At 36.6% G+C, this 13,002-nt stretch overlaps 1 protein-coding gene across 2 annotated transcripts in view; it reads right to left on the bottom strand.

The window, feature by feature from the left end:
- Positions 1-2,345: 2,345 nt before the first annotated feature.
- LOC109077241 (divergent protein kinase domain 2A-like) overlaps positions 2,346-13,002 on the bottom strand; it is a 34,247-nt gene continuing 23,590 nt past the window's right edge. For both annotated transcript variants that reach the window (XM_042717926.1, XM_042717925.1), the window contains one exon: positions 2,346-2,729. In XM_042717926.1, coding sequence (XP_042573860.1) covers positions 2,389-2,729 — 341 coding nt within the window. In that variant the 3' untranslated portion in view covers positions 2,346-2,388. The remainder of the gene's footprint in view (positions 2,730-13,002) is intronic.

Raw genomic sequence — 13,002 nt, 5'->3', positions numbered from 1 at the left:
CAGCTTCAGGCCCTGATGTTAATTACTTCTGTGGTCAACCGAACTGCAAACACTTTATATTTATTTACAGTGTACTGGCCTACAAAATAACATTTTGCCTGACAATATTTGATTATCCTGAAGCAATTCACATTCTGTTGAAGCTGAAGGACTGAAAAAAAAAGGGTTCATGTTCTGTTCAGTTCAGTTTGTCAAAGTCTTCTCACACTTCTCTCTCCTGCACAGGATATGTGTGTTGGCTTCATTCCAGATGAAACCATATGGAGGTTTTCACTCACACACACACACACACACACCTGAAGATATTTTATTACCTCAGGAATCAAAATGATGCAGCCTTAAATTGAATTTCTCATAATGGATTCAGTACTGCTGATTCAATAAAGAAAATAAATCAGAGCAGGTAAGTATAGATATACTTTAATATAATTTTATATTCTCATCCAGTCGAAAATACAACTTTTGAATGAAAGGCACAGTACGACCAGACTTTTCCTTAGTCTCAAAACAAACACGTACAGAAAGCAGACTTTTCTTACAGAATAAAACATATTTTAACAGAAACAGGTTTCAAAAGTTGGAATGCCTACAAATCAATATGAAATTTTTTAAATCACATTTTTAAAGCGATAATTCATTAGGCTCAATCAACTCCTAATATTGCTTATTACAAACATGGAAAGTGGCACATGAGTAACATTGTTAGGGGGAAAAGAAGAACATTAATATATGCACACAAAATATTAAAGGACACAAAATTGATAAGAGGGAAAATATTAAAAGGTCTATAATGGAAAACTATGATCTGACAATGTAGTGCAACTTGTCTCTGTAAACAATGCAAGTGCGAGTGAAGGAGACGGTACAGTATGTCATGGTTGCCGGCATATGAGAAATTAAAACTGCATTGGTCCAAAAAAACACTAACAGGCTCATGAATACAGAAACAGAAATAATAAGAGCTTTATTGTGGTTTCCCTTTTGAACAATCTTGGTCAAAGCACTGCTAAAAGAACAAAATGAACCACTCAAAGGTGACAATATTCTTTGGTATTTTATTCTTGCATACTTAGCTGTTTCAAATCCATTTTGTTCTCCTTTTTGTATTTTCACTTCAGGGTTGTTTTTTTAAGTTGTCCAACTATCCATCACTGGCATTGACTGCCACTTTTACAAAAAGCATCAACATCTCACCAAAACGGTTCATTGTAACAGGAAACAACTGATCAAATTTCCCTTTGATAAGAGGCATAATTTGACCAAGCACACTTACAAATTCAGTTAAGACTACACTTCCTGTTGCAAAGAAACCAGGTGGTTAATTGAATATATAGAGACTAAAAAAAACACAAATGGATGAATCTCAAAGCTTGTCAAGAACATGTCCTAGTGATATTTCACCCGAAAAATCTCATTTTGCTTAAAGAAAATGTATACCGTTTTAAATTTACATTTAAAAAATATTTAATTATACTGCTTTAAATTTATGCAGACTTAAAATCTTTTTAACAGCATTTTACTCTTTTGTTTTACAAAAAAATATATGTACAAAAACAAAACAGAATACAAAAACAAAACTAAAACAAGAAAAAAAAAACAACTAAGCAAAAAAAAAAAAAAAAAAAAAAAAACCCACAGAAAAGAGAACAGAAGATAAAAAGAAAAACAGAACACACAACAAAAAACAAGAGAACAAACAAACAAACAAACATCTTAAACATCTTGGCATTTAACATGCAAAACAAACGCCAGTCTATTTCTGCAAGATGCTTCTAAAATATAATGATATTCCGGGCCAAAACAGGAATACATTATATTCAAAATCTTTTTGTTTGTTTGTTTATTTGTTTTATTTTGGATTAAAACATGACCTGGACATGTTTTTGTTAAGATTCACCCAAACATAAACAAAGCTCCCTGTGTCACTTCAGTTATAACCCCTGCTCACGGTGCACCTACAGCACCCAATTTTTAAATTAATTAGAAACCGTATTACAGGATCCTAATCAGAACCTGTAATAGCAGCAAGGGTATTCACTGAAGCATCAGATATTACAATCAGCTCTCTCTCTCTCTCTCTCTCTCTCACACACACACACACACACACACTTACACACACAAGTGTGATCACAGCAGTTTGAGCCTGTATTCTGCTGATTTTCACACGACCCTTTAATCCATGTTCATGTGCAAACTTCTTTAATTAGCCCCGGACAGGACTGGAGCCAATGTTGGCATGATTGATAGCGGCAACCAAATAGCAACTCCCTTGAAGGTGAACAAATGTGTTACAGAATCTGGTAGCACATTTATGAAAGTACTTCAGAGGTCTTTTTTGAGTGGGGGGGTGGGTGGGGGGGGGGCACAGAACGTCCCCTGTTCTGGACACTACCTGTTAGTATTGCTCGGCTGTGTGAGTTGTGTCAGGAACTCCCGGAGTTCTTTAGCTGCCTGGAAGCGACCGTACTGTTTCTGAGGCCGGGTGCACTCGTCCAGCAGGGCTGTGAGGCGGCCGTCTTTGATGACGTCGGCAGGGGGGTCATGGAGGAGACCACCCGTGGTGCCACGCCAGGTGGCGAATCTGGAGAGCAGGTTCTGACAGACAGCGTAATAGTTGTGGTCCACGGTGACTCGAGAGCAGAGGATGTCCTTGGAGAAGGAAAGACAGGCCTCTTTGTCGCATTCCTCGTAGCGGCTCTCATACCACACGTCATAGTTCTCTGGTTTATCTGAGTGGATTACAGAAAATACAAATATAATACCTGCCAAAACAATACAAGGGAAGAAACCCCAAAATCAACATGAAACTGCATTTGCAGCTCATGTTTTTGGGTGAAAATGGATATTGGATGATACTGAAGGCTGAAGTTAAGACCCTGTAACTCAATTTACAGTATAACACACAATGTCATTGAATTTAGCAAATTTTTGATGAATAAGTCAAAAGTAGGGCTGTATGTTTAATTCAAGATGTGGACTTGTGTTTATGAATATTAAAGTGCAAAAAGACAGCTATTTAAATATTAAGTCTGTTTTTTCTGTGTGAATGAGTAGCACAGTTTTGTCTACCACGCAAACTCAAGCGATGCTTGTGGTGTATTCAGCATCTGCCGTCTCACTGTATGAGGACCTGAACACATGAACTTCATCTCCAGATATGCTCTCGGGTTCACTTCATCAGAATTGAACCTTTTCATTTGATGAAAATTATTTTCATGACACATAGGGTAGATACAGAAGCTCAAAGGTCTTCATGACAACCCATCAACCCATTAGATTTAACTTCAAGAAAATGTGACAGGAATATTACTATTACACAGTAGACTGTACTTGAAGTTATAATAACAAAATCATTAAAATTAAATATATATTTAGGAACATCAAAATTTCTCTTCCACGTCTTTCATTTTAACAGTCAACCTCAGCACTTTACCTAAAAAATTTAATTTAAAAAAATTAATGTGATTAAAATTTGGATAGTTTTTTTTTTCTTCATTTAATTACCACCATATTTGATAATAAATTTGTTTTACAACCAGAAAAAAATAACAATTAAAAATTAAAAAAGGCAACGCTAAATTTCATATATAAACAGTAATATAAACATTTCAAAGGGCATTAAAAATAATAATTTATTCAATTATTCAAGTTTTATATATTCAATTGATTAGACATAGCGGCTCCCTGGTGCCCGCAGTTTATATATAGTATAATTATCCAATGATATAACTGCAAGAGAAAGTATTGAAATATCTCATATTTATTCCTTATACACGTCATTTTCTTTCAGAACACGGTATTGGGATGCGGCCAGATTGTGGGGTGTATGGAGGGGAGGGATCACGATGCCGGCTCAACATCATGATGTCTATCAGCCATCACTGATATTGGCCCAACCCTACTAAACATGCAATTTTTGTTAAACTTGTAACAATGTGTTGTTAAACTGTGTTTTTATAAACTTTTAATCAAATGTTTTAATTACCTTTTAATTAAGTGTTGTTAAACGTTTCATAATTTTAATCAATTTTTATTACAAAAATTTCATTTAACAATTAAAATGGAATCCAAAAAAAAAAACACTAATGTTATAGGGCCCTCTGAAGTGGGACTAGAGCAGAATGAGAGTTTTCAGTGTTTTATAACACCGCTGGTGTCATAAAGAGTTAGGGCCTGTGTACAGCACTATTCGGATTGGATCCCAGGGGGCAGCTGCTCGTTACAGCTAATCAAAAGCTGTTATTGTAATATCTTGTTGTAGTTAATCAAAACATCCTAACACCTGTTATCGTTTTGTAGCTGTGGTAGATTGATGTAGCATGTAGGGCAGATAAAGTATACTTTAAGCTTCAGCAGAAACCATTAAAGAGGTCATATGATGTTGCTAAAAAGAACATTATTTTGTGTATTTGGTGTAATGCAATGTGTTTATGTGGTTTAAGTTTCAAAAAACTAATTATTTTCCATATACTGTACATTATTGTTTTTCCTCTATGCCCCGCCTTTCTGAAACGTCAATTTTTACAAAGCTCATCATTCTGAAAAGTGAGGTGTACACTGATTGGCCAGCTATCCAGTGTGTTGTGATTGGCTGAATGTTTCAAGCATGTGATGGAAATGTTACGCCCCTTAACATACTATGAAGCCATCTCCCGGAGTGACAAGACAAAAACAATAAACCCATTCCAGTGGGGACATAATTACTGATTATAATGACTTATTGTTTTTTTAAAGCGTTGCGTATCGCACTGCATAAACATAAAACCATGTCTACATTTGTGATCGGAGAAACGACACTGCTACACTGCTCAAAACTCGCATTTGAATCATCAGTGGCAAATTCTTTACGTACTTACAGGCTGTGAGTCAGAAGTGCCAGACTGTCCTTGCAAAGTTGGAATTGCCCCACTTTATAGAAACAGACACCAGCATTGTAGGCTACTCTCACAGGAAACAGACCTTGTCCTCCGCAAAATGCGCTGTGCACATCTGAATATTTGGGTTGAACTGTTCTGGAACAGTGTCGTAAATACAACTTAAACACTGATTTCTAGTCGTGTCCTCTTTTGGAAGGCCAAACAAAGAAGTTTCGCTTTCACAACAAAACACACAGCATCTCCACAACATGGAGCCGGCGGCAAAAGCAAGAATAAAAGTTACGCCTTCTTTCTTTGCGTTAACATTTGGGCTGTGTTATGCAAATTTTCACACATCATGACGTAGACATGGGGGCGTGTTAGAACAAGCTGTTTTAGGTAGGTGTGGTTGACTCTTAACTTTTATAAAGAATATCTCTTTGGCTTTGAGAGTTGTCTTTGCAACTTTACAGATCTTCTTTATGCACCAAGAGCTTGTCACACTCCAAAGAGAAAGGAACAATTGAAATCGCATCATATGACCCCTTTAAAGGGTTACAAAAGCTTTCTACTCAAAGAATCCAAAACTAATACTAATAATAACAAGAAATGTTATTTGAGCACTAAATCAGCATATTAGAATGATGAATCATGTGACACTGAGGACTGGATTGATGGCTGCTGAAAATTCAGCTTTGTCATTACTGAAAATAAATAAATGAATAAAATCGTAAAATATGTTACAAAAAGAAAACAGATTTTTAAATTACTGTATTTTGATCAAATAAACGCATCCTTGGTCAGCATATATAGTTCTTTTAAAAATAGGAAAAACTGTAATGATAAAGATATGAAATAACAGTATTGTGTGAATGATTTAGGATTTCTAATCAGGCACTGAACAGAGTATTTTTTTAGTCAGACTGCTTTGGTGTCCTAGAGAGACTGAACTCAGCAATTGGACTGAACATTTAATCTATTTCTAATTGTATGTAGTAGCAAGTAGTTTGCAGTAGATTCCATTACAATGTTAACTGCAGTTTAATTCCTCTTAATAAAACATAGAAAAGGTTGCGTTACCTAAAACATTGGTCTAAAACAATGCCTATTTGGCTATTGGTCAAAAAATAAGACCAGGAACATGTATTAAGAGAAAAACTAGGATCAATTTGATGTTTACATTCAACACAAGTTCACTATCCTTTGCAGAAGCAATGATTGAACTTCTTGTCAAGTTCTCCTCTGTGTTTCACAACATGCCTAGTTTCAGTCAGCTGACTTTTATTCAATACGGCCTAATCCTTATTCCACTGGCTCTTCCTTTTAAAAACAACTTGCTGTTGGATTCTGTATACCAGACAACATAAAACGCTCTTTATCATTACACATCGCTTTCTTGCAGCATTTCAATTTTCTTCAAAAAGCACACCCTACACTAAAATGGAACAACGACCTGCAGAATAAAGACACTAACTTGTTTCAGCTCTTCACTGTGAGAAGACAAATAAGAAATTCTTCTGAAAGCAGGTGCAGTTTGTCTCTAGCCACCTATTTTAATGCTGAACAAATCAATAAAGCCGAGGATCCTGCAGAAATAGACTGGGCTATGACATTTACTCATCAGCAAAAGTATATTAAGTCATAAAGTGACTTAAAGCGTTGGGGAACTGCTGTCTTGGTCATTTGACACACCTCAATATCACGCCAATAACTAATTAGAGAAAATGAAGTCACCGTGCTGCCAATCACTCTCATGGGAGCCAATTATGAGATCCAGAGGAGGTAATGTGCCACAGCCAATCAGAACACACACTGGCTTCGGTGCTTTTCTCTTTTGCTGTGTGTGCTGAGAAACACATCCAGAGGTTTATGGAGGAACAGCACAAAATACTGTTCAAGAACTGATGGAAATCTGAAATTAAAGGGACAGTTCATCATTTATTCACCTGTCACTTCTATGGAACAAAAAAGAACCCCATTGACTTTCAACAGATGAAACAATCTTCAAAATAGCTTTCTTTTTTGTTTCTCAGAAGAAATTCTTTCAGGTTTGGAACAACATGAGGGTGAGTAAATAATGACAACATTCGTTTTGGATTAACTGTTCAGCCACAGAATATAACTAGAACTAAATGGGTACCACTACAATAAAGTCTCGTAATGTTAGTTAATAAAACAGTTATGTAAACAAAAATCTTTTGACCTTAAAATGTAATATTAAATTCTGAGATAAATCAATTCTGTAGAAGCATCGCTAGTTTATGTTAACTAATGTAGTTACTGTAACTAATGTTAACAAATTAAACTTTATTGTAAAGTATTACCACTAAATAGTGTTTAACTTATGTAGTTATAGTAACTATAACTAATGTTAAAGGAATATTACCTTCCAAACCTGTAAGACATTCGTTCATCTTCGGGACATGATTTAAAGATATTTTTGATGCATTCCGAGAGCTCTCTGACCCTCCCATAGACAGCAAGGATCCTTACCCGATCAAGGCTCAGAAACGTAGCAAAGAGATCGTTAAAATAATCCATGTGACATCAGTGGTTCCTCCATATCACCCAATAGTGCCATTTTGGAGAGTTTCACATAAGTAAACAACGTATGCAACGTATGTACATGGATACCAAGCGGCCACCTCCCGCTCTCTCTCGTGAAGCCAACAAGGAAGTAACTTAAACTGTAATTCGTCAACTGGCCGCTTGAGGCTGGCTGCAAAAGGAAGTCAATCCCATAGACTCCCCATGTTAAAATGCCCAACCTTACAGCAGAAAAAAAAAAAAAACATGTTTACAGCCTGGTTAAAAAAACTATAAAAACCTATATAGCTAATTTTACCCGTCATGACAACTGTGAGGGGGGTGAATTTTTTTTATAACTAATCTGTTTAAATTATATTATGCCTAAAAGTTCTGCATAATTAAGGGCGTGGCCACTTGAGTGACAGATGGATTGCCACTGCTGACACTGCTGTCGAGCTACGTGGGCGTGGCTTCCAGCAGTGTAAACCAGCTCCCGCCTTTTTGCCAATTTTCGATTATCCAAGAGTGACGTGCTGCCAATATGGCGGCGGCCAGCTCCGCCTACTTTAGACTTCAAAAACGCAATTCGGAAATCTATGGGTGACCCCATGGACACTACGTCCATGTTTTTATTCAGTCTATGGTGGATACGCGGTTTATGTTGTTTCCACTTTGATCTGAATAAATTGATACTATCCAAAAATGGCACTATAGGGTGACGCGGAGGAGACGAATTGTTGAATAAAGTCATTATTTTTGTTTTCTTTGCAAACAAAAAGTATTCTCTTAGCTTCGTAAAGTTACGGTTGAACCACTGATGTCACAATTATCATTTTAACAATCTCCTTGCTTCGTTTCTGAGCCTTGATCATGTTAGGATCCTTGCTGTCTATGGAGGGTCAGAGATCTTAATTTGTGTTCTGAAGATGAACGGAGGTCTTACTGGTTTGGAACAACATGAAGATGAGTAATTAATGACAGAATTTTCATTTTTGGTTGAACTAACTTTAACAAATGAAATCTTATTATACAGTCATGGCCAAAAGTTTTGGCATTGACAAATTTTGTTTTACATAGTTTGCTGCTTCAGTATTTGTTGATTATTTTTTTCCACGTCTCTATGGTATACTGAAAAACAATGATAAGCATATAATAAGTTTTAAAGGCTTTTGTTGACCCTTGTTCTTCATAACCTTTGCAGTTCGCACTGACATGCTGAATATTAGCTTTTGGGCCAAATCCTGACTGATGGCCATCCATTCTGGCCTGATTAGTGCTCGGAGTTGCCTTTTGAGGACTGACCACAGGTTCTCTATGGGATTGAGATCCGGGGAGTAGCCTGGCCACAGATCCAAAATTTCAATGTAATGATCATTGAGCCACTTCTTTGTCACTCTTGCTTTGTGACATGGTGCTCCATCATGCTGGAAAATGCATGGATCATTACAAATTTGCTCATGGATCGTTGGAAGAAGTCGCTCTTGCAGGAAGTTTTGATACCATTCTTTATTCATGGCAGTGTTTTAGGGCAGAATTAAGAGAGAGCCCACTCCCTTGGTTGAAAAGCAACCCCACACATGGATGGTCTCAGGATGCTTCACTGTTGTCACAACACAGAACTCATGGTAGCGTTCACCTTTTCTTCTCAGAACAATCAATTTTCCAGATGTCCCAAACAGTTGGAAGGGAACTCCATCAGAAAAATAACTTTGCACCAGTCTTCTGGGGTCCAATTTTCCATGTGCGGACCCTTGTACTTCCTGCTGAATTTCAGTCTGTCCTTGACGTTTTTCTTGGAGAGAAGTGGCTTCTTTGCTGCCCTTCTTGACACCAGGCCGCTGTCCAACAGTCTTGGCATCACTGTGCATGCAGATGCTCTCACACCAACCTGCTGCCATTCCTGAGCAAGCTCTGCACTGGTGGAGACACTATTCTGTAGCTGACTCCTCAGGAGGAGATGGTCCTGGCACTTGCTGGACACTCTGGGACGTCCTGAAGACTTCTATACTGCAGTCAAACCTCTCTCCTTGAAGTTATCAATGATCCGGTAAATGGTTCTATCAGGTGCAATATTCTTTGTAGCAATTTCCTTGCATGTGAGGCCATTTTGATGCAAAGCGATGATGGCTGCACGTGTTTTTTGGAGGTAACCCTTGCTAACAAGAACACAATGATTGAAAGTGATTCTTCCCTCCTTTTATATCAGTCTGCTCTTACAATCTATTTAGTATGATAGTGATTTCACCTGACTAGTACTCATTCACACTTTCATATGTGCTTCTGACATGATTAGTCAATTAATGTTTGCTGGTCATTTTGTGTCAGGATCAAAAAACTGTTTTTTTTTTTACGTTTTTTTTACGTTTTTTTTTTTTTTATTTTTTTTTTTTTTTTTGAAAAGTTCTGTTTTTTTGGCCAATGAAGCTTTTAGCAATTATTTAAAATGCATCTGATCACTCTACACAATAATCTAGAAACAACGTGAATCAACACCACAACAGCTTAAGCAGCAAACTTTGCAAAACTTTGCAAATTTATGTCACTGCCAAAACTGTTGGCCATGACTGTAGAAAGTGTTACCATTCAATTTTATTAAATCAACAAAAATTGCCAACAGATATTCGCAATAAAAAAAACACCTCCTGTGAATAGAAATCATTTCTGAATCCATGAATGCCAATCCTTAAAAGGTTCACATTTTTAATTAATGCACTGAGATATTATAAGCAGAATTAATTAACTTTAAAAGATTAATAAAAGCCCATCTATCCAATGCCCTCTGCAAAAACACTTCCAACCTTGATGCCCACACACGTCCAGTGAAGTGGTTTGACATCATAAGCAAACATCAATTCAGAATAGAAACTCAATTAAAAAAAAAAGCTTGTGTTATCTAACATTTCAGAAAGACCCATCTGCAAGCAAACATGCACATACGAACTCCATTCACATAAATGCTGGAAGGCTGAAGCAAATAGCCATTGTTATGTAGCACACATGCTCCAAGTTCATCTGCCAGCCCAGTCTGGCCTCTCTGGATGGCAGATCCACTGGCACGAATTGTTGGTCCAGCACTGCACCCATCCATGCCAACTCACTACTGCCCAGAATCAAAAGTGCAGCTTTGGGCCACATTCATCTGTTGCAACGCAAACACTTCGATAGAAATACTTACTTAAATGTAAAACTGGAATTTAAATCCCATGCATTATCAAATTAGGGGTTCTATCAGGGCCAGAAATTAACTTTTCAATTAGGAATTAATTTTCAGGAACATTTTTTATAATTACCTTATTTAATGTATCAGTGTTGTTGTTTTTTTTTTTTATGTCAAATACTTATATTTAGCCAATTACTTTAATCAATCAGAATACTATAGACCAGGGATAGGCAACATCGGCTGGAGTGTCGATGTCCAGCAGAGTTCAGCTCCAACCCAAAAAAACTCACCTGCCTGTAGCCCTAGTAATTCTGAAGACCTCGATTAGCTTCTTCAAGTGGGTTTGATTAGGGTTGGAGCTAATACCAACACTGGTTGGTTATACAGATAGAACTAAAATATCATTCAAACGGTAAAGATTTGCAAAATAAAACTGTAAAATAAATAAAACTGTAAAGCTTTTGCAAAATAAAAAAAAACAATTTTCTGCTGTCTCGTTTTCCTTTCTGTCATCTTTGGATCGCTTCACAATAAAGCAACTCAAAGAAACTCAGCACATTTTTTTTTCTTTTGTTTCGTTAATCGGTCAATGATTTAAGTGAAATACATTTCGTGTAGACCAACATAGGCTATTCCTTTTTATGTAAGCCTATAATTTTTTTCTGTTTTCTCCGTTCACAAGTGCTACAGGTGTGCATGATCTGTTGAATCCATACACTATCCTCGGATAAACTCTAATGCATTGCCATTATATTTGAACTATAAAATTTGATTTCATTTCTGTTTCTTTCAATTTTAGTTTTCGTTCCTTGAAACGGTTCAGAGCCCTGGTATTTATACAACAACTGCATAATTTAAAGTGCCCCTTTTATGCCATTTTTAAGGTTCTTAATATTGTTTTGGGAGTCTCCTACAATAGGATTACATGCAAGGTCAAAAAAAACAAAACAAAAAAAAACGCTTTCGTTTTCTCAAAATATGCAGTTAATATCACATCAATTTCCAGCCATTCTCAAATGATTAGTTCAAAACAGTTCTAAGATTCAGTCAATCTAAACTCCTCCTTTCCATGAGCCTGCTCTGCTCTGATTGGTCAGATGGCCCAGTCTGTTGTGATTGGTCTACCGCGTACAGCGCGTGTTGCAAACAATACTTCCATTGCTATATTTCCGTATTTTGAACGCTCGATAGAAAATATAAACATCTATTATTTATCATACAGGTTGTGGTTCAGTGGAGTAGCTGCTCCAAATAAACAGGATACTGAGCCATCTTTCAATAGCAAGCATTTAGTTAATCCCGCATTGAACTTTCAGATATTTTTATTTATTTATTTAGTTATTTTTTAGATTAGAGAACCAGTCATCAGTAAAATTATGTCTTTGTGGGCTGGGGCCAAGTTGTTTGCTGCCGTAGAATTAGAACATAGACGGGGAAGTATGCAAATGTGTTACCCCATGATGTGTAGCCGTCACGGAAGTGGGATTCGAATTACTAACGACTCGTATGGCTGTAGAGAGTCGATTCTTTATTTTGGGAGACAATAGCTTTATCAAGCACTTTCGTCTTTACAACTTTGCAGATCGTTTACATTCACATGCAGCTACATTACACACTGCATGAAAGGCAATGTTGGAAATTGGGCATAATAGGGGCACTTTAAATAGCCTACATAAAGAACGTAAATGGTAAATAAATAAATATAAACACTACAAAGTGGGCAGCAATATCATGACAAAAACTATTATTGTTGATTATTGCTCTTGATATTGGAACAGCCTAATTATTAAATGTTTTGGGTTTGGGGAAACAACATAATAACCACTTTATTACTTTTTATGCATTAGAAAATCAAGACTTCACATTACTTATTTTAGTAGCATTCCATCACTGAAGCGGTACATGACTTAAGTCAAGCACAAAAAAACCAAACGTCATTTAAACTGGAAGCGGTACATGACTTAAGTCAAGTCCATCACTGAAGCGGTACATGACTTAAGTCAAGCACGGGTTATGTACTCATGCAATAACTCGTGTTATAATCACTGAAGCTGTCTACACTGCAAAATGAATCTCTTACTTGCACTGCATCTGCACTTGTTTGTGATAAGAGAATTCGTGCAAGTACAGATTCAGAATTCAGTCAGTTTTCAGCAGTGACTCATCTTGACACCTCTGATTGGTCATTGCATTCATAAGCTCAACAGAAATGTGCGTGACTGGTTATATTTAAAACTGCAAAAAATGTTAAAAGAAATCTGATGCAAAGTGAGCAGATCGAAATCTAATGTCACAATCAACACTTTACATTCATTTTCACATTTCATTTAAATCATGACATAAATAAAACAAACTTCATGCACCCATATACTCCCATCCAATTCATACCAGACCAACGATAAAGGAATCTCTCCTTTCTCATTTCAAAAGCAAATAAAATAAAAAACCAAAAAAAGA

The sequence above is a fragment of the Cyprinus carpio genome, chromosome B2, assembly GCF_018340385.1.
Source record: "Cyprinus carpio isolate SPL01 chromosome B2, ASM1834038v1, whole genome shotgun sequence".
NCBI classification, from domain to species: Eukaryota; Metazoa; Chordata; class Actinopteri; order Cypriniformes; family Cyprinidae; genus Cyprinus; species Cyprinus carpio.
Note: the sequence above shows the minus strand (reverse complement) of the source record. Positions and strands in the feature narration are given on the sequence as shown.